The sequence below is a fragment of the Canis lupus genome, chromosome 5 (assembly GCF_048164855.1).
Source record: "Canis lupus baileyi chromosome 5, mCanLup2.hap1, whole genome shotgun sequence".
Taxonomy (NCBI): Eukaryota; Metazoa; Chordata; class Mammalia; order Carnivora; family Canidae; genus Canis; species Canis lupus.
The window spans coordinates 74,658,005-74,679,241 of record NC_132842.1 but is presented as its reverse complement, the minus strand read 5'-3'; the positions used below and the strand labels follow the sequence as shown (position 1 = coordinate 74,679,241).

At 46.7% G+C, this 21,237-nt stretch overlaps 1 protein-coding gene and 1 long non-coding RNA gene across 12 annotated transcripts in view; one reads left to right on the top strand and one right to left on the bottom strand.

The window, feature by feature from the left end:
- The window catches only part of PAFAH2 (platelet activating factor acetylhydrolase 2), a 31,493-nt gene extending 20,294 nt beyond the window's left edge, over window positions 1-11,199 (bottom strand). Inside the window, exons 1-5 of one of the 11 annotated variants that reach the window (XM_072827722.1) lie at window positions 11,019-11,199; window positions 10,158-10,335; window positions 3,651-3,788; window positions 2,525-2,678; window positions 1,867-1,963 (exon numbers count right to left, since the gene is read on the bottom strand). In XM_072827722.1, the coding sequence (XP_072683823.1) occupies window positions 1,867-1,963; window positions 2,525-2,678; window positions 3,651-3,740 (341 nt within the window). In that variant the 5' untranslated portion in view covers window positions 3,741-3,788; window positions 10,158-10,335; window positions 11,019-11,199. Of the gene's footprint in view, window positions 1-1,866; window positions 1,964-2,524; window positions 2,679-3,650; window positions 3,789-3,924; window positions 5,137-9,705; window positions 9,883-10,157; window positions 10,336-10,478; window positions 10,992-11,018 lie in introns of those variants that run through there. The other 10 variants (XM_072827723.1, XM_072827721.1, XM_072827719.1 and 7 more) reach the window with 10 other exon arrangements.
- LOC140634156 (uncharacterized) lies at window positions 9,372-20,941 on the top strand. The gene is made up of 2 exons (XR_012031675.1): window positions 9,372-11,474; window positions 18,425-20,941. It is a non-coding gene; the product is annotated as an uncharacterized lncRNA (long non-coding RNA).
- Window positions 20,942-21,237: the final 296 nt, after the last annotated feature.

Here is a 21,237-nt window from a genome sequence, read left to right as displayed (position 1 = left end):
GGTAAGTACTGGAAAGTATAGGTTAGCCTATGAAAGCACATCACTGGAAAACTTGAACTAACATAATACAGAGGCCAGGATGGGTGTCCCTAAGAAAGTCATACCCAAAGTAAGACCTTGTGGGTAATTTGGAATTAGTTAGGCAAAGATGAAGGAGCGGAAAGCAGGGGAGGAAGAGAGGAGCAGAATGGCAAATATTCCAGGCAAATGGAATAGCCACAAAACACAGCACAGATAAAAACTGTGAGGCAGAAAATAACATAGTGCCTTCATGGAAGCAAAAGAAGGTCAGTTTGTTTAGAGAGCTGGAGTGGGGCAAGTAGTAAGAAACAAGGTGGGAAACTTTGAGAGCTGTATTAAGCTCAAAGGGCGATTACAAAGACTAAGCAGGGAAGTGACGTGCATTCATCCATTCAACAAATATTTACTAAGCATCTACTATCTGCCAGGCACTGTTCTAGGTGCTGAAATGACACGACCCTATTTGCTTTTAAAATAGATCTCCCATGGGCAGCCCAGGGAGCTCAGCGGTTTAGTGCTGCCTTCAGCCCAGGGCCTGATCCTGGAGACCTGAGATGGGGTCCTGGGTCGGGCTCCCTAGGTGGAGCCTGCTTCTCCCTCTGCCTGTGTCTCTGCCTCTCTCTCTCTCTCTCTCTCTCTCTCTGTGTGTCTCTCATGAATACATAAATAAAATCTTAAAAAAAAAAAAAAAGATTAAAACAGATCTCCCTGGGGGCACCTGGGTTGCTCAGTTGGTTGGGCTCAGGTCATGATTTCAGGGTCCTGGGATTGAGCCCCACATTGGGCTCTATACTCAGCAGGGAGTCTGAGATTCTCCCTCTCCCTCTGCCACCCCCCCCCCCATGCTCACTCATGCTCTCTCTCTCTCTCTTTCAAATAAATGGATAAATCTTTTAAAAAAAGCAAAACAAAAAGCAGATCTCCCTGACTGGACAATGGCTTGGAGGGTGGGGACACAAAAACAGACACCTTTAAGATGTGTAACACTCTAGGACCTAAACTAGACTTATGTGTTGATAATGAATGTATAGTCAGAATATTCACAAATTTAAACAGGAACATATAGACTAAAGTTATTAAATTCTAAGACACAGCAAGGTACAGAAATCAGGATTCACGAGAATTTGGAATGGATATGGCCTTACAAAAATCAGGCAGAGTTTCCCGAAGTCTGGTAAGAGAGATCATCCCATGTTCACCATCCCATGTTCCTGCACGTAGAGAAACCGAGAAAACTGTGTGTGTGTACGCTTACTCGGTACCTGTCTAACCGAATCCTCACAGACCATGCGATGGGAGCAGCATTCCCACCTGACAAACGATGAAATCCAGGCCTGAAGAGTTCTACAACCGTCCCGAACTCACACGGAGCACAGGGGTGGTGGCTGAGACTCACAGGTGAGGCTCTGAGCTGCAGGTGTGCAGAGAGTGAGCCCATCTTACTGCTTGGTCAGTGCCACGGCAGAGCTGTCCCTTCATGGATACCGAAGAAATAACTTTGACTATAAAGCTCAAACTCCTAATACTTCTCGTGTTGTTACACGAGCTAAGTGTTTATTTGTAAGTGTTTATGTTTAAATAGAATATAAACGTAAAATAAGTTATGTTTATTTATTTATAAATGCAGCAACATGAGAAGCAAAGGATGTGAAGCCCGATGAAAGACTCCACCAGGTGAAGGGGGCTTGGGGAAGGTGGACCCAGTGCTACGGAATGAAGCAGATGGCAGAAGAGACAGCTGGCAGATGGAAATGTCTGTGTCTCTGCCCTCTGAGAATAAGTTAAGACTCAGCAGCTGTCACCAGTTAAGGAATATGACAAGGTCTGAGGGATAGAAGCTCTTACCTGAAGGCTCCCATGCCATGGGAGAAGATGATCAAGGGGTATCCAGAGTCCTTTGCCTTAAACGGGCCGTTCCAGCTAACAGGCAGGCGACACGATCCTAGCAGAGACACGGGGTATAGAATCTCTGGCTGCCCAAAGTTGTAATCCCAAGGGCAGCCTGGCCTAGGCATGGGTGGGGACATATGCCCCACCTCAATGGAGAACTACCTTTTGCCCTTGAGCAGTCCAGGGCAATCACCTTTTCTTTCACCCTTTCTTCCCTAGAAAGCACAAATATAATAGAAAATGGGAAGATAAATGCAAAGAAGTACTGAACAACTATGGGGTAAACCCCTGAGATGCGAAGGAAGTTGGGTAGAGTTCCTAATTGGTGGGGCCGTTAGGGAAAGTTGATGATTCAATGTGACTTTACCCAGAGAGGAGAGCTAAAGAGAACTGTAAACGATAAAGTCAGGATTCAAATCCAGGACAATCTAATTCTGTAACCAAAACTCTTATGTATATAATCCCCTCCCAACTCTCCACACCACACTGACTAATGCACGCCCCACAACAAAAGGGCTGGACAATGCCAGCAGGACAGTACTGTGTCTACCTAGGGATCTCCTAGGAACATAACCAAGAAGCTAGGAAATGTGGGGGTGAGGCCAGCACTTACCCATAGCCAAGCTGAACAGCAGCCCGCCCCAGCGCTTATTAAACCGCAGGTAATTGGCCAGGCCAGTGCAGTACTCATAGCGGGGAATCCACAGAGGCTGCTCGGTGGTCTCCTCTGACTCTTGGCAGGGGTAGAAGAGTCGAAAGAAGCTCCCCTGTAGGAAAGAAGAGAGCAACTGCTCAGAGCAAGAAGCCTAAGCTCTGCTGAATTTCCCAAAGGGCACACTCAGTGGGTATTTGGGGGGGCCAGCAAAGTAAGCCACCAAAGTGGGGCACTGAAGCTTCAATTCATATACCTGAATTTTGCATTCAGAAAATCCAGAAAGAAGCAATATTATTTTTAGCATACACGTAAGGCTTATGCTATTTCAAATAGCCGACTGCATTTTAAATTACGTTTGGAGAACACCAAAATATTTTCAGTCCTTGGATCAGAAAGATTTAAATCTGTCCCTGAGCCCAGGCCTGAAGGGGCCCAGGGAAGGAGATCAGCCCTCATGCTGGATGGGGTGACATCAGTGGGTCACCCAGGCCAGTCGTCTAGGCTGGCCCTTAGGAAGCAGCAGCACACTCATTTCACATGGGAGTAGGAGAGGGGTTAACAGGAAGTATGTGCTTCTCGAAGAGAGATGGGAGTCCAAGGGCCAGCAGAGAAGCACCTAGGAACTGGTGGAGGGAAGGTCCAGAACCAAAGCAGGAGGAAAAACAGATAAAGGCAGGAAAGGAGAAAGAGGAGCATGTCTTCCTACCCAGGTTGGGAAGTCAGAGGCCACCACCATGGTTCACTGCTCCTCCTCATACCTTCAGACTGAGATGAGACTGAAAACCTTTCCAGATAAGACATCTGCTCCCAAGACAGGACAGGGGATCTGAGACCTGCCTTTGGAGCTTGAGCCCCCCTTTCATCCTAGTGGCAAAAGAACCCATCTCTGGCTACCAAGATGTTTCTAACTGGAAATAGGAAGAAAAAGGTCAGGGAAGACAGACCTGGGGGCTCTATAACCAAATCCAGACCAGCTCTAACTCAGTTTCCCCCACTGAGAATCACACCATTAGATTGGCTACTGACAAGTCATGGTGCAGAAGCAGCAGCGGAGATGTGTGGGGACAGAGCTGGAGACACTTACCTCGAGACCCTGGCCCTCCATCACATCCCCGCAGCCTACATGGTGGGGTCCTGTGACAGGTGGGAAGCTCATGGACTGGTTCACCCCCATTTCATCACCAGTTGAAACAAACAACCTGGACAGTGCTGAACTTGATGGCTGAAGGTGGAACACAGAAGAGCCTCTTGCTGGTTTCCTCTTAGCTTCCTGTTGCTTCTATGTGTTATCTGTTATCATGTCCACTTCTATCTGCTATCATGTCCACTGTTATCCCATCTCCCTGCTGGGGACTCACCCAGTCTTCGTCATCTACTTTGCTACACCGACTTTGCCAAGGCTTAAGGGCTGCTTTTTTGGTGTTGAGAGCAGGGTGAAGAGATGGTTGGGAAAAGGAGAGAGCTTCCAATGTTCCCCCAAACCCACTGCCAAGGGGGCGCATGGGTGGCGCAGTCAGTTGAGCATCCAACTCTTGGTTTCAGCTCAGGTCACGGTCTCAGGGTTGTGAGATGGAGGCCTGCAGCAGGCTCCAAGTTCAGCAGGGAGTCTGCTTGAGATTCTCTCCCTCTCCCTCTGCCCCTCCCCTCACTCACACTTTCATGGTTTCTCTTAAATAAATAAATCTTTAAAAAAAAAAAAAAACTGCCAAGTGTTTATACTCAGCACAACCTCTGCAGACAACATAACCTGGATCATGTCCTCATGGGACCAGGAATAATAATGTCTAAGATTCACTGTGTCAGCACTGAACTAAGCTCTTTCTATACAGTACATTATTCATTCTCTCCACAACTCTCTGTGGAAGGTCCTATGGACACCCTGTTTACAGATGAGGAAAGTAAGGCACAGAATGGTTGAATAACTTTCCCAAGTTATCCTGCTTCTGGGCAGCAATGCCAGGTCTGTCTAATCCAGACCCAAGCTCTTAACCCCTACTGATCCTGCTCATGGGGAGACACAGTTATATGTCTACAAAAACACGGACCTAAACTACTGACTATAAAAGCGGAACTTAGGCTAGGCGTGAGATATGAGGAAGATTTAGAGATGGGGAGAGGAAGGAAAGCATTTCTACACAGGACACATGAAAAAGAAAGGGCAGAGACAGAGAAGACTATGATATGGCAGTAGATCAAACAGGAGCCTTCAACGTGGCAGGTGTGCGTGTTCCTGACTAGCAGACATTTCTTTAACTAGGCTGCTCCCTAAATTGGGGCCAATGCCATTGCTCTCTATCCCTCTTTAATCTCATCCCCAGCAGCATCGTCATCATGACATTATGGAGGGCCAGGAATTACACCAAGTGCTTTAATACATTATTAATTGAAAAAATGAGATGAGGAAACTGATGACTGATGCTTGACCAACTTAGGTAATTGCCCCCAAGAACATAAAGTTAACAGAGCCAGAATTTGATCACAGGCAATATGGCTGTAACAGAGGAGAATATGGGCAAACTTGTCGATATCCATTCTATTTTGCCCTCCTATGCAGTACCCTTGTGACTTGGGTTGGGCTGACCTGTAGACTTCTTAGACTTGAGCCTTAATTGACCTGAGCCAATCACCCTTTGGTATGCCCTGGTCAGTATCTGGATGAAGAGTGGCTGCATAACACAGTTGGTCCATTCAGAGTAAAGCCCAGGGCTTTGATGGTTGAGGATGGAAATGTTCTTTCTTGTTTTGAACTAGAGTGATGACAGATACGAAGCCTTGAAATGTTGCAGTCACTTTGCTACCTTGAGGATGAAGCTACCCAAGGAGGATGGCAGAGAGAATCAGAGAAATAGAGTCATTTTTGTGAAGACATTAAGAATCTCTAGATTGGGGGCACCTGGGTGGCTCAGTCGGTTAAACATCTGCCTTCAGCTCAGGTCATGATCCTGGAGTCTTGGGACTTCCAGCTCAGCAGGGAGTCTGCATTTCCCTCCACCCCTCACCCAACTTGTGCTCTCTCTCCCTCTCTCATATTAAAAAAAAAAAACAAAAACAAAAACAAAAAAACAAAAAAAAACTTAAAAAGGAATCTCTAGATTAGACTATACCTGAAAAACCTGACCCACTCCTGGACTTTCTAGTTACACGAGTCAGTAAATCCCCTTTTTGTTAAAATCAATTGACTTGGGCTGCCTGGGTGGTTCAGCGGTTTAATGCTGCCTTCAGCCCACGGTGTGATCCTGGAGACCCGGGATCGAGTCCTGCCTGTGTCAGGCTCCGTGCATGGGGCCTGCTTCTCCCTCTGCCTGTGTTTGTGCCTCTTTCTCTCTCTGTGTCTCTCATGAATAAATAAATAAAATCTTTAAAAAAAATTTGACTTTAGATTTCCATTGCCTGAACCAAAAGCATCTAAACCAATAATACAGTGAGTCCCAGACCCATATTTTTAGCCATTATGCTATTCTGCTTTAAGACACTCTGGGATGAAAAAAAAAAGACACTCTGGGATGGATCAGAAAGTTCAAGCCCAAGTGTGTTTGGGAAAGAAAAGGCCTTAGAGACCATTTCTATCAATCCTCACCACAATCATTTCCCACCCTCCCCACTACATACATGTACTGATGAACAAACCAAGGCCTTCAGAAGTTAAGTGAGCTGCACAACGTCACAAGCAGAACAATTATTACACAAAGATCTCCTGGATGCCAACTTCCAACTGTCTGGTCCAGTGGCAAACCTCAAATAACCAATAATCCTAACATCATTCTATTTAACTTAAGAACATAACAAATGATTTTCTTTCTATTACTCTGTAGTGGTAGAATGCAATTCTTTTAAAAAAGGAACTAACTGATGCAGTCCATGGACTGGTTAGCCAGAGAGAAGTTGAGTACGTGCTGCTCAGTCTCACACCCTGACCTTTTCCCCTTGTCTCTGAGGGCACACACACAGAGAAGACCTACGGCAAGGGCACGTGATACATGTCACCCACATGACAATGAAGCAGCTCCAAGTTCTAACGGCCAAAAATGAGGGACAGTTAAGGTGATCAGATGTAGGAGTTGTGAGAAGCACACTTCTGTAGCTTGGCAGTGGAGGGCAAGGAAGATGACAAAAGTTGACTTTCAAGTAGAAGAAAGTGCATAAGCTAAGACACAGAGGTAAGAAAGCACACGTGATAAGAAAAAGGTATCACGGGTTTGGAGGGTAGCAGTCTCTCGAGTGCTAGGCCAAGGAGCTGGAATCTACTCTGGAAATGAGTGATATTAAGTCTAAAAGAGTCAAGTTTGAGCTCAGTTCCTTTGCCACCTAGTTTAACTTTGGGCAGATCCTCTGATCTCACTAAGTAAGCCTGATTCCTCATCGGTACAACGGGAAACTATCCATCCTCATAGGGTTGCTGGGAAGATAAAATAAAACAATGCATTTAAAGCATTCATGTAGGGGCGCCTGGGTGGCTCAGCGGTTTGGTGCCTGTCTTTGGCCCGGAGCATGATCCTGGAGTCCCAGGATTGGGTCCCACATCGGGCTCCCTGCGTGGAGCCTGCTTCTCCCTCTGCCTGTGTCTCTGCCTCTCTCTCTGTGTCTCTCATGAATAAATAAATAAAATCTTTAAAAAAATAAATAAATAAAATAAAGCACTCGTGTGGTACCTGCCTCTTAGGGACTATCTAGGAAATATTGTTGATCGAGTGAAAAGTAGAAACAACAGGATTTGGCAAATGAGTAGATTTGAGGAGGCAAGGGAGATAGAAGAGCCAAAGATGAGTCAGGGTTCAGGACTGGGTGACCAGAATGACAGTAATTTATAGGAAGAGATTCACCCCATATAGAGAACAGTGCTTGGGACAGAAATCAGGATGAGTGAATGGAGTTAAAAACTGCTAAAGAGGGGATCCCTGGGTGGCGCAGCGGTTTAGCGCCTGCCTTTGGCCCAGGGCGCGATCCTGGAGTCCCGGGATCGAATCCCACATCGGGCTCCCGGTGCATGGAGCCTGCTTCTCCCTCTGCCTGTTTCTCTGCCTCTATCTCTCTCTCTCTGTGACTATCATAAAATAAAAAAAAAAATTTAAAAAAATTAAAAAAAAAAACTGCTAAAGAGAAGGGGAGTAGAACTCTCTAGCAGTCCTAGAAAGTTTCTGGGGGAATCATTAAGTTTGGAAACAAATACAAACTAAAGTTAATTGGCCAGAGTGAGGCATACACAAAAATGAGTCTACATTCCTTGGGCTTACATTAACTGATGTTCGAGGACAATGGGGAGATGGAAAAATCCAATTTTGCCTAAGAAATACCCAGCCAGAGTATCCAGAGTCCTTCCTCATAAATGCCATATAATTTTCCAAGGAAATCAGCCCAGGGGTCTCTACCTTCTTTTGCTTGCCTCATCCAAACAATTTATGGTGGTGCCTGTCTAGAAGCTTCTCCACCCATGTAAGCCTACCCCATTCATAAAGGCCCAGTGAAATCTCTGGTTCTCTGTGTTTTAACAAGTCCTTCCTGCCCCCCTCTCAACTCTAAGCATTGTCCACATCCCTCACCTGCTAGCCAATCATGGGCTGCCTTAAGATAGCTCTAGGATCAGTACCAATTCTGGGCAGTTTTAACTCAGTGACTTGCCTACAAGTGGCCCAGATAGAACCTAGTTCAGAGGTTCCTGAATCTTTCGTCACAAACACCTGGGAAAGTTTCAAAAATATAGATTTTAGGGTCCTCGTTCCCAAAGGTCAGTTTTTAAAAGCTCCCCATGTTTCTCGCAAGGTTTGAGAACTTCTGGTCCAGATGATACATAGGACTTTTTATCCAGGGATGCATGTATGCAAACATTTACGGAATGTATATAGTGTCCTAGCCCACCATTTTAGATTAATGAAATAATGACTATGATTTCACTTGGTTCAATCCCCATGGCCACCTAGAAGCATGTTCTAGGTCTCAATAATTAACTTATCCAATTAATCTGATTTAATTTTTACACAATTATACCTTATACCATTTCTTTGGATATACCACATACTATATAAAGGCTGTGTTTGGCATCCCTGGGTGGCGCAGCGGTTTAGCACCTGCCTTTGGCCCAGGGCGGGATCCTGGAGACCCAGGATCGAATCCCAAGTCGGGCTCCCGGTGCATGGAGCCTGCTTCTCTCTCTGCCTCTCTCTCTCTCTCTGTGTGACTATCATAAATAAATAAAAATTTAAAAAATAAATAAAGGCTGTGTTTTATACTTCTCTATAGGCCAAACCATCTATCTTCATGCTTTCCTTATGTACTAAGAACCCAGTAAAATGCTCCTTTACTTGGCTTTGATTTAAACCCTCTCAATTCTTTGTCTTTTTTTACCCCAAAATAAGTCTATTTGGTATAGTGTATAAAGAAAGGCTTTGGTGACAGTCTGAATTCCAATTCCTAATTGGTCGTGATCTTGAGCAAGCTCGTTAAATTCTAAGCCTCTGAGAATTTACCCATATGACAGAAATAATAGCACTCATGAAATTGTTGAGGATTAAATAAAATAATGTATATAAAATACCTGACATGGAGACGGCACTCTAACCAGAGATGGTAGCTCTAACTACAATAGTTATTATAGTATGACCTCTCTGAGCCTAAGTTCCTTATAAGTAAAATGAAGGTACTTCAAAGGTTAAATTTAAATAAGAAAATTGAGAAAATAAAAAAAATGTTTTTAAAAAGTAAATAAGAAACGGGATATTGCCTAGGGCTTGGTACACTTTAAGTGCTCACAAAATGCTAAAAATTAACAATGCTATGTCCTTCTTTCACCATACCTGGCCAAGGTCTCTTTCTTTTTTTTTTTTTTTTTTTTTTTTTTCTGTATTAAACCCTTTGGCAAAATGGATTCTTTCCTCCCAGCCTTTTTGAGTCTAAAAGACTCCCATGAAAATCAGAGTGTACTTAAAAAGCCCCATGAGAGCCCAAAAGCAATGGACAATGCCTACAACGCAGCTGTCCATCTCCTGCTGGGATCCTGTTTCCAGTGAGGAGAAACCAACCACCCTTTTGCCAGCTGTGTGGACTTTTCATCACTGGCTATTTGAGGACAGAGTCCAAGATAAGCCCTTCTCTGGGGCTTCCTTTCAGACAAAGCTCTCTGGAGGTTTAAAGCTCATTAGTCTGACCTTTGGTCTCTGGAGGAAGTGAGGAAATATCCTGCTCTTAGAGAACGGAGACACCAAGCCCTCAAGGGGCAGACTTGAGCAACAAGGGGGCAGAGACAGAAAAGGAGCCAAGAGAAGAGTGTTCCAGAGCATCAACAATTATAACAAAAATAACCTCTCTCGCTGGTGGAGGCTTCACAGTTTTTTTTTTTTTTTTAAAGCCCTTTCACACCTATTAGCTTATTGGCTCCACAAAAGAGCCTCCGCCTAAGACGGAGGTTTTGTAAACGAAGAGCGGGAGTCCCACGGACACTGCTTGGGCCGCCCGAGGTCACACAGCGAGCGAGCCGCAGAGGTGGACTAGACCCCGGGTCGGCTGAGTCCGGGCTCCGCCACCGAGCGGGAAGTAGGAATGGCGACCCTTCTTCCACTAGCATGAAAAAGCGGAAAGGGAGAGTAAGAGAGAAGCACACAGGAGGCGTGGAGCCTACAGCAGCCCGGGTTTCTGGGAGGTCACGGTGAGCGCTCCGCGTAGGGCGGTGGAGGCTGGGGCCTCAGACCTGGGCTCAGGCGGGGGCTCCAGGCGCGCCGGGAGCGAGGGCGCCAGGTGACAGTGGGAGCGTTAAGGGTGCAGGTAGATACCGGAGGTGTCTGAAGAGGAAACAGAAAAGGATGAAGGATTAATGCAGACTTTCTAGGATCGAGACGAGCAGCCCCCAAACCGGGCTGGAGGAGGACAAAGTCGGCTGATACCTCAGTTCAGAACAGAAGAGCTTCCTCCTCCCCCAACTTACCCGGTCAAGTTGACCCTTCAGGAGTATCCCAGACAGTCGACTCGACGGAAACCGGTGACTACTCCGGGGCTCGCGGCCCTCTGGTAGGTGTAGTTTCCAGAACTCATCATTGGCGCTTAGAAGCCTTCCCCTCCTCCTTGCCTGGAACTACAACTCCCGGCGTGCACCGCGCAAGATCGCGACCTTCAGACTACAATCCCCAGAGTGGCAGGCGGCCCCTCATTGTTGGGTGAAACAAGACCCGGGCTGCGGCGCGATTCCTCCCCCTGGTGGTCGAGGCGTCGCCGCCACGACTCCAAGCCTCGAGCGGAGGGTTACCGCGTATAGTTCCGGCTAGTAACCCTCCGCCTCGCCGCTCCCCAAATAGCTCCCGGGCGTGCCTCGGGATTGCCAGGGCTTCGTTTTAGTCTCAGGGAGGTGCTGGCGTGGGGGGCTGGGGAGAAGGTCGGAGTTTTTTTTTTGATTACCCCCATTCTGCGTTCTGTGAGAGTATGAAGCTGATCATTAAAATGAAGCGCACATGTTGTACCAGCCCGTTACCTGTTGACACTTGGCGCTTTTCCATTGTCCTCCTTCAGAAGCTCCCGGAGGGAGAACAGGGGGGAGGAGGCTGAGCGATCGCTGGTCCTCCCCGCCCCCAGCCCAGCCCCTCCATCCGTCCGTCACCCCTTTGCTGCTCAAGTGCTGGTTCTTAGGGACACGGTGGTGAACCAGGTGCTGTCCCTCGCCTCAGATGACATCACAGTCTAGCGGAGGATTCCGACAAATGAAGAATTACAGCACAGCGCTAGGGGGTTCTCTAGGGGGTTGAGGGAATCCTGAAAGGGGGCACCTGCTCAGGCTTCGGGTAAACGGGACCCTGTCCTTGAGGCTTCTTAGACAGACACTAAGATTGGGAATTGAGGGAATGGGACTTAGGAGTGCAGGGAGTGTGAAGAGTGTCCTACACTCAGGCTGAAGCCCAAGAGTGTGAGGGATGGAGAGACACCCGAGGAGGTAGGTAGAGCCACACCCTCAAGAGTCTTGTAAACTAGAAGAAATTTGGATCATTCAAGTGACTTAAACACTTTCAGCAGCTCCCGACTACCTACTGAATGAGGTCCCAACTTAGCTTTGATGCAGGCAGGCAGGGTCCGAGGAGGAACCAGAGGGGGTCCTGCAGGACGAGGCAAGAGAAGAGGGTCTTTGGCTTCATGTGGGATGGGACTCAAACTCGAGCCAGCAGGAAGTGAAAGCGGTTTATTGAGGCTATAGAAACAGCAGATAGAGTCTCGGAGACTCGGAAAGGAAAGGAGCATGAGTCTGGTCTGTGCTTGGGGTCTGGGGGATTTATTGCCAATGGTGGTGTGATGCACATGTCCTCTCAGGCATCCAGGAACTGCTCAGAACAAGGATGGGGGCCAGATGTCCAATCATAAGTCACTCACTCCTTGGAGCCGGGGGTCTGGGCGTTGAGATGTCCAGCACCAGTGGTCTGGAATATGCACATGATGGCTCTGCCTGTTAGTTCCTTAGATAGTATATATTGTGCTGGAAGACTCCAAAGATATCACTCTTTGTCCCTTACAAGAAGGACGTACATAAAATAAGGCATGTGTAGGGCGGGGGTACAGATCCTAGCAAGAATAGAAGCCCAAAAAGGAGCAAAGGAAAAAAAAAACAGCTTTTTAAAACTCTGATGGGTTCCCTTAGGTTTCCCTGTCTCAGCTTGGCATTGGAGGTCCTCCTCAACCTGGCCCCCCACCACTTCCCCGGAAGTGGTGCTCATGCTGTTCTCTGACAGGGATCACTTTTCTGCTCTGCCTTTGGCTACCTTCACCTCTTGGCCATTCTTGAGATGTGTCAGGTTTCTGTGGTTACCTCAACTCTTTCACTCATGCTCCTCCCTCCACTAGGTGGGTAGCCTGCCTGGTGGCTCCTCTAATCCTGTCTTCCTTTAAAGGTCAGATAGGCCCTCCTCCCCATGAAGCTTTGCTGATTCCTCCAGTCCTAAAGAACCTCTACCCGCTCTCAGTTGCTGGGATATTTGTGTGCACCTCTCATGTGCACCTCTCATTTGTGTGCACCTTACCAATCACACCGCCTTGTGCCATCTCCTAGGTGGGAGTTTTAATTCTCCAAGAAATTGTGAGCTCTCCAAGGTCAGGTGCTGAATCCTACAGGTGATCCCCACCCACCCCCATCTCACATACCCTCAAATCAACAGTGTCTGGAGTCCCTGATTTAGTCTTCTTTAGCCTCACCCCTGCTCTTGACACTGTCACCACCACCATCTTTCCAGGAACCAAGATAAAGTCATCAGGAAATAGTGATGGCAGTACCGCACTGTGCTAATTAAGCCTGGGATTTAATTAAAGCTGTGGTCAGTGGAGTGACAGCAGAATATAAAAAGCTTAGTGCACATCCGAGAATGCTCTCTTTGGCACTAATTAATCGGTGCTCTGCAACTGGGCCAGGACACCCATGACTAAACCAGAGTCCCCGGTCATGAAAGGAGCATCTGGGGTCATTCCTCTGTCTCCTACTCCCAGACCAGGCTATGGTGGGTGTATTTGCTGGGCAACTGACTTTTCAACTTCCCAGGCACGGGGACATCACAGCCTCCTTTTGCCTCTTTTGTCACCATTAGGAAGCTCTGTTTGGGGCTGAAATTCCTATTGCAAAATAGAATATTTGAGTTTAATTGCATTTCCTTCTAATCTAGTCTTTTCTGGGATAAACAACCCAAATGCTTTAAGTTTTCAGCAAGCAGTTGATTTTCCAGACTTTCATCATAGATCCCATCCTCCGACAGCCCAAGATTCCCTTCCAGTTGGCTACCATCCTACTCTAGCCTTCTCCTTGTTGCTAAGTTACTAAAGTGATATTTAAGTGACCAGTTTGGATTTCCTGTCCTCCCCACTACCTGCCAAAGTTGTTGGACAACACTTTTAAAAATCAAAGTATAATATGTATACAAAAAGTGTGTAAAGTGTGTTAATATTAAGTGTATCGCTTCATCTTTTTCTGTTTAAACATTTTATGTAGGTTGGGGCACCTGGGTGGTGCAGTCATTTGGGCATCTGACTCTTGGTTTCAGCAAAGGTTGTGATCTCAGGACCATGAGATTGAGCCCCAAGTCTGGCTCCACACTCAGCTCATAGCCACTTCTCCCTCCCCTTCTCCTTACCCCTCCCCTTCTGCCCCTTCTCTCCTCACATGTGTGCACACTCCTGCTCTCTCTCTCTCTCTCTCTCTCAAATAGATAAATAGGGGTGCCCAGATGGCTCAGTCGGTTGAACATCCAACTAGTCATTTAGGCTTGGGTCATGATCTCAGACTCCTGGGATGGAGCTGAGGCAGGCTCTGCACTCAGTGGGGAATCTGCTTGAGATTCTCTCTCTCCCTCTCCCTCCCCCCCCCCAAAAAAAATCTTCTGTTAAAAACCCAACATTTGAAATGCAAAACACTTAGTTTGAAATGTGGAACATTTAGGGACACCTGGGTGGCTCAGCGGTTTGGTGCCTGCCTTCCGCCCAGGGTGTGATCCTGGAGACCTGGGATCGAGTCCCATGGTAGGCTCCCTGCCTGGAGGCTGCTTCTCTCCCTCTGCCTGTGTCTTGCCTCTCTCTTTGTGTCTCTCATTAATAAATAAATAAAATCTTTAAAAAAAATGAAATGTGGAACATTTCCAATACCCTGAAAGGTTGCCTCATGTCCCTTCCTAGTTTATAACCACTCATCCTCCAGAGGGAGCCAGTATTTTTCTATCACCATCAACTAGTTTTGGATGAGCAAGGCTTTGTAACTTTTGACAGTGATATTTTATGCTCAATGATCCATAGATGGGTGATACTGTGTTATTTCTACCGCAGTAAAGGACCACCAGAAACACAGCTGTAATTGAGTAAGTTGGATACTCATTGCAGTGAGGGAGAACATGCATGATTGGGAAATGTGGGTCATCACAGACAGAGGGTATCAGAAAAGACTTAGAATTGGGGCTTTTGTTAGATGATTTCAGGGAGGCTTGGAGGAAGCAAGGCTTTGCTCTAGATTGAATGTTATCCAGGAGTAAAGGGTAAATCTATGACTAGGGATCTAAATTTTATCTAGAAGGAGGGAAGAGTTCACTAAGGTGAAAGTTGTCATTAGTAAGAAGCAATAGTCTCTTTTATTAGCCAAGATAGGGGATGGTTAGTGTTTTTTGTGTTTCGGACAATGTTCAATGTTCATTTTGTCTACGTTCAGACGTGATTATGACGTGATCCTGTTTGTATCTTGATCCATCTTGGACATGGCCTCTTCTCATGATGCTGTTCTGTGGCATTGTTTCTGTTCAGGTTAGGAACACCAAAGGTCAACTGTGAATCCCAGGCCAGCTCCTGAAGGTCAGGGGCTGCTTTCTTCTTTCTTATATACCAACATATGTTAATGTCTGCTCCAGACTGGGTGCTGAGTGTAGAAATTACTTGCCTTCATGTCCTTGGAGATGTCACAGCTGGTAGGGAAAATGGACAAGAAAACAGATATATACCATTGGAAAGCATTGTAGTTAAGGATCTGGGCCCTGGAGATAGGTTACAAACTTTTTTCAAGGTTTTTTTTTTAATTTGAGAGAGAGAGAGAGAGTGAGAGTGAGAAGGGGTAGAGAGGAGAGGGGCAGTCCTCAAGCAGACTCCTCATGCAGGGCTAGATCTCACAACCCTGAGATCAGGATCCTGAGATCATGACCCTGAGGTCATAACCTGAGCTGAAACCAAGAGTCAGATACTTAACCCACTGAGCCACCCAGGCACCCTATGAACTTTATTTTTTTTCTAAGATTTTATTTATTTATTCATTAGAGACACAGAGAGAGAAAGACAGAGACACAGGCAGAGGGAGAAGCAGGCTCCCTGCAGGGAACCCGATGTGGAACTTGATCCCAGGACCCCGGGATCATGCCCTGAGCCAAAGGCAGACACTCAACCACTGAGCCACCCAGGCACCCTGACTACAAACTTTAAATCCCAGATCTACCACATCCTAACTAAGATCTTGGGCAACAACTCTTCTCTAGACCTCAATTTGCTCATCTGTAAACAAGGGCAACAATAGCATCTACATCACAAAGTTGACACAAGGATCAAGGAGCTAATCCATGGATCACTGGTTACTTAAATGGCTTGGATCTGATAGGGGGCAGAGGTGGATCCAGGTTTTGTGAGGCTTGAAGCTTATACAATTCTAGGAGACCCCCCTTTAAAAAAAAAAAGAATTTTAAATATCTTACTTTTTCAAAGTTTGTAGAACATGTGAACATATTGCTAGGTCCCCTCCCAGGGCCTCAGAAGGGACTCTAAAACTTAAACTTCATTAGTTTTTCTATGACTCTGACCTTGGAAAGAAGCAAAATTATGCAACAGCTTCATTCTTTTCAAATCACTGCCTTCAAACTCTCCCAAAATACTCTCGTCCTGGCTGAAAGCTGCTCAAGTACTCTTAGTTCTTTCTTGTCATATAGCCTGGAAGTTGGTGGGTAGTGTTGGAAGAGTTGAAGGGTCCTGCTCTGAATACAGCTACACCTACTATTTTCAGCCTTGGGCCCCAGCTGGAGTCTGGATGAATCCAGCTAGGTCTAATGTCCTGTTAACAGATTGAGTATATGCTTAATAAAGGTCAAGAATAGTAACTGTCCTTCTCTATTATTGTCAATATAATGATTCTTCTATTCAAAAAATATGAAGCACCTAATATGTCCCAGGCCCTGTGCTCAACCCTGGAGATCAAGCAGTGAATCAAGAAATTAAGTTTCTTTTTTCTTTTTTTTTTAAGATTTTATTTATTTATTCATGAGAGACACACACAGAGGGAGAGAGAGAGAGAGAGAGAAGCAGGCTCCATGCAGGAAGCCCGACATGGGACTCGATCCCAGGTCCTCAGGATCAGGCCCTGGGCTGAAGGCGGCATTAAACCGCTGAGCAACCCGGGCTGCCCAAGATATTAAATTTCTATCCACATGGTACTTTCATTCTAGTGGAGAGAGATAATAAACAAACATGTAACAAGGATAATGACAGGCTATGTTAAGTGTTCTGCAAGAAACAGACAGGATGCTCTGATGGAGAACAATGGTCAGGGAAGGATTCTATGAAGAGCTGGCATTTGTGCCCAAACATACCTAGCAATTCTTGATTGTCTACTATGTGTCAGTCAGGTTGTTAGGAACTTTCAAATACTTTACCTCATTTAACCCACTGGGGGAGTATGTCCTAGTCTTTTTGTTTTTCAGACAAAAGAACAGAGGCTCAAAAAGGTAATAGGAGTGTTGATACCTGCCTTAGATCCCTTCACCCCTTCTCTGAGTTTCCTTGCCAGCGTGGTACTTTCCAGCACCCTGAGGGCCATCCACCCAAGGTCTTGCTTCTGCCTGCTTCCTTGCCCCCAAGGGCTTTCTTAGGCATCTATGAACCAGGAAGGGCAAGAGGGTGATGTGTTCTGCACCCCAAGGCCAACCTTGAGCCATCAAGGAAGTTGGTGCCTCCCATCCTGAGCTAAGATGATTTTGAGGTGCAATTCCACACTGTGTCTCACAGAGTCCCCAGGGGAACTGACCCCAGTGCCTCACGGCAGCAAGCCTCACATGAATGTATCTGGCTCCTATTAGCTTTTCTCCTCTCCTGGACTCACCTCCATGACTTTACTTCTGCTTTTTGAAATAATCTCCCCAGTAGACTACAAGCATCTAAGTCTTGGGGTCTGCTTTTGGGGGGACTCAAGCTAAGATGGAGCCTAAGTGATTTGCTCAAGGCCACCCAAGCAAGTAACAGAACTGGAATTTGAATGCAGGTTCATGGGGATCACATTCCACAGTCCTAACCACTATACTACATGACAATGAGCCTGAAGAGGGAGCCCAAGCCCCTTTAGCCCCACCCTGTGCCCTTCCCACCCTGACTTTCCCTGCTTGTGTCCAATCTCATTCTCAGCCACCTCTTGCTCCAGGCACAGCAAACTGCTTGGGGGCATAACATTCTTCAATCTGGCCATGCCTTCTCACCCTCTATGCTTTTGCAAGGGCTGTGTCCTCTGCCATGGCCACCCATTGTGGTCCATCTAAGGTACCTTCACCCATCCCTGAGCTCTCTAGCTAATGAACCCCAGCTGCGAGTGTCCAGCACTGACAAGAATCACGTTTGTGCCAAGTGTTTGGCATACCCGATCTCGTTCCATTGACACAATAATTCTGAGAAGTCAAGAGTGCCATTCTCAGTTTGTAGGTCAGGAAACAGGGTTCACAGAGGCCACAGGTGACCCATGCAAGGTCTTACAGTTAATAACTGGCAAAGCCAAGACCAAAACCCAGATCTATCTGTTCTGCGACTATACCTGGTACCTGGCTAGAGGGGATGGGTAGACGTTGGAGTCTCTGAGGTTGTTCCAACATTTCTCCTCTGTGAGATCTAACTCTACAACTAAGGGTATAACCTCCAAAGCAGTCACTAGATCACTGGCTGAGAGGTGCAGGGACTATGGAGCCCAGAGGAAGGAGGCCAGACTGAAGGAATTTCCTGCAAAGGAAGAGGCTGGGCATCTGGCCCACCTCCACCTAGGAGGGGAAAAGTGGTGAAGGCGTTGCCATTTCTACTTCCTGGCTCCTTCAATGCCTTCAGGAGTTTACTTGGCCTTGGCAATGGCTTACTTCCCAGAATCTCTCATCATGGTTCTTAGAGGCTAGGCCAGTTCAGAGATGCCCAGAGGCCAAGGAGGTCCTGAATTCCCACTTTCAATCTTTTCTTCCTGGTCCCCTGCCTTGCTATCATCAAGTCCATCAAATGTCTGGTAAAGCCTCGCCAGCCTGCAGAACATGAGCTGGCCTGGTGGGTACCAAGTTCTTGGCAGGTCTGGGAAAATGGGAGTGTGTAGGGGTGGAACCCTTACTAACATAACAATGCCACATCAGCCCCTGCTTAAAATTCTTCTAGGACTGCTTTCAGCCTCCAGGACTAAGCCCACCATCCTCACCAGAAAGCCTAGAAGCTCTTCAAGATCTGAGTTAACTTCCTTCAGCCAGCGAGATTCACTCTTTTTTCTCCTGCAAAGTGACTGCCTAGTCCCCAGACATACATGTACTCAGCCACCTCTGAGTGTTTCTGCTGTTTCCATTTGGGCCTGCTGCACTATTCCATATGCTTCTTGCCAAGTCTTCCAGACGCAGCAGAGATGTCACTTCCTCTGCAGAATCCTGGTTGCATCCCACTGTGCTCTTTAGTGCTTCCCTAACATGCATTGACATCCTTGTGACAGGTGCCTCCCCACATGCTATGGGCTCCTTGAGGACAAGGATGCCATCTTATTCATCTCTGTGGGCCTAGTACAGTGCCCAGCACAGTGGGTGTTGGTTAAGAGAATGCCCTCCACCCAGAGCGGGGGGGTTGGAAACATGATTATCTTCTGATTCCAAGCAAGTCAAGTGAATTGGTGTAAGATGCTGGGGAGCAGGAAGGATGGCGGCAAAGTGGACAGTGATTTGCCTAAAGGAATTTGAATTCCATGAAAAAAAAAAAAAATAGGAGAGGGACACCAGGTCGGCTCAGCTGATTGAGTATCTGATTCTTGATTTCAGCTCAGGTTATGATCTCAGGGCTGAGAGATGGAGCCCCCAGGTTGGGCTCTGCACTCAGCGGAGAGTGAAATTCAGCCTCTGTTAACGACAACAACAATAATAATAGCTAATTACGAACTTACTGTGCACCAGGAAATAAGGTACAGTGATTCAGGGTGTGGACTCTGGAAATGGGCTGCCCGTTTCAGTCCCAGCCCTCTTGCCTGTTAGCTATGAGACTTGGGTCCTATCATTTAACCTCTCTGAGCCTGTTACCTCACTTGCAAAACGGAAATAATAACACTTACCTTAGAGGCTTGTTGTGAGGATTCAAAGAGTGATTACATAGAAAGTGTATAAAATGGTGCCTGGCACATAGACAACACCCAAGAAGCGCTACTGTTTTTATTTTGTGATGGCAAGTGTTCAGAAAAGTCCTCTCCATGAAGGCAACAGGCACACAGAGCCTCAGATGGGGGAACTTATGCTGAACTCTGGGAGGGAAGAGCCAAGGGAAAGGTCCTAAGGCGGAAGTGGCTTTGCTGGGTCTGAGTAGTGAGCGGGCAGTGGGCTGGAGTGCAGTGAGTCAGAGAGAGGGGCCAGAGACAAGGTCCTGCAGGGTCGGCAGGGGCTAGATCACGCAGGGCCTTCTAGGCCATGGAAAGAAGCCTGGATTTTATTCTGTGCGATGCAAACCACTGGGATAGGTTTTTTTTTTTTTTTTTTTTTTAAGATTTTATTTATTCATGAGACACACAGAGAGGAAGAGAGGCAGAGACACAGGCAGAGGGAGAAGCAAGCTCCATGCAGGGAGCCCAACATAGGACTCGATCCCAGGTCTCCAAGATCAGGCCCTGAGCCGAAGGCAGTGCTAAACCGCTGAGCCACCAGGGCTGCCCCGGATAGTTTATTTTTAAAAAAGGTTTTAAAAAAGGTTTTTAGGTGTGACAAGGCCAACAGATCAGGAGACAACTATGATTGAAAAGACAATTTGTAAAAAAAAAAAAAAAAAAAAAAAAGAAAAGACAATTTGTTATATTCAAGGATCCCAAGAGGAGGGGGCATGCCATGCTCCAAGGGATCACATGGGAAAGCACCAGGTCTGTCAGGAGGCAGAGGGAGCCAGAGCAAAGCCTGGGCAAGAGCCTTTATTGTGGTTTCTGTGGGAGGAATGGATAAAGTTCCACTCTGAAATGGATAGAGTGGTTTAGGATTGGCTATTATAAATCATGTCCGCAGGCTCTGAGACATAGGGGCTGGCCCCAGTTGTCTAGCACCCAACGCTGGGGTGAATAGGGCAAGGGGAGAGTGGCCCTGAGTGAGAGAGCCCTCCAGGAGGTGTTTGGGGTATGGGCTCTGGATCTGTTGGCTTGCATTGGAAAGGCAAGCTCCAGAGTGATTTGTTTATTATCTCTCGGAATGGGCTAGACTTGGGAGGGGCAGTCCCTCTGGGGTGAGCAAGGCCCCGATGTCAAAGCATCAAAATACAGAAAATAAAATGACATGGTTAATACAGAGCTAAAGCCAAGGAGGGATAGATTTGCACTTTAACAAGATCTTCTGGCTGCTGTGAGGAAATAGTATTTCAGTGAGACAAGAGGAAGGCAGAGGCCAGAGGCAATGCAAGGATCCAGACACAAAGTGATGATGGCCCGGACTAGGGTGGGGGCAGGGAGGTGGGAGTCAGGCTAGTTTCAGGGTTTGTTTGGAGGTGGGGCCAACAGGACCCAATGGACACGATGAGGATGCTGTTGGGGCTGCAAGAGGCAACTTGCCAGGGTGCCGTCGTGTCTGTATTTCTGGGGTTCACACCTGTGTTTCTTCTCTCAGATATGGACTGTACTATCTCACTCTTCTGATGTTAAACGGCATAGTAAAGAGATTCTAGAAAATGATACTTCCAGATTAGAGATTGAAGTAAAGTGTCTGACACAGTGCCGGCACATGGTAGGTCTCAACAAATAGACATGTTTTTTCTTCCATAAGGGAAAGTATAAAGTCCAGCAGGTCTGATGTCGGATGGATCATGGTTTGGTCCTGGCTCTACGACCCACTAGTTGGGAGACCCTAGGCAAGTGATTTCTTTCTTTCTTTCTTTCTTTCTTTCTTTCTTTCTTTCTTTCTTTCTTTCTTTCTTTCTTTTTTTTTTTTTTTTTTTTGACAAGTGATTTCATCTCTCTGCATCTCCCTTCC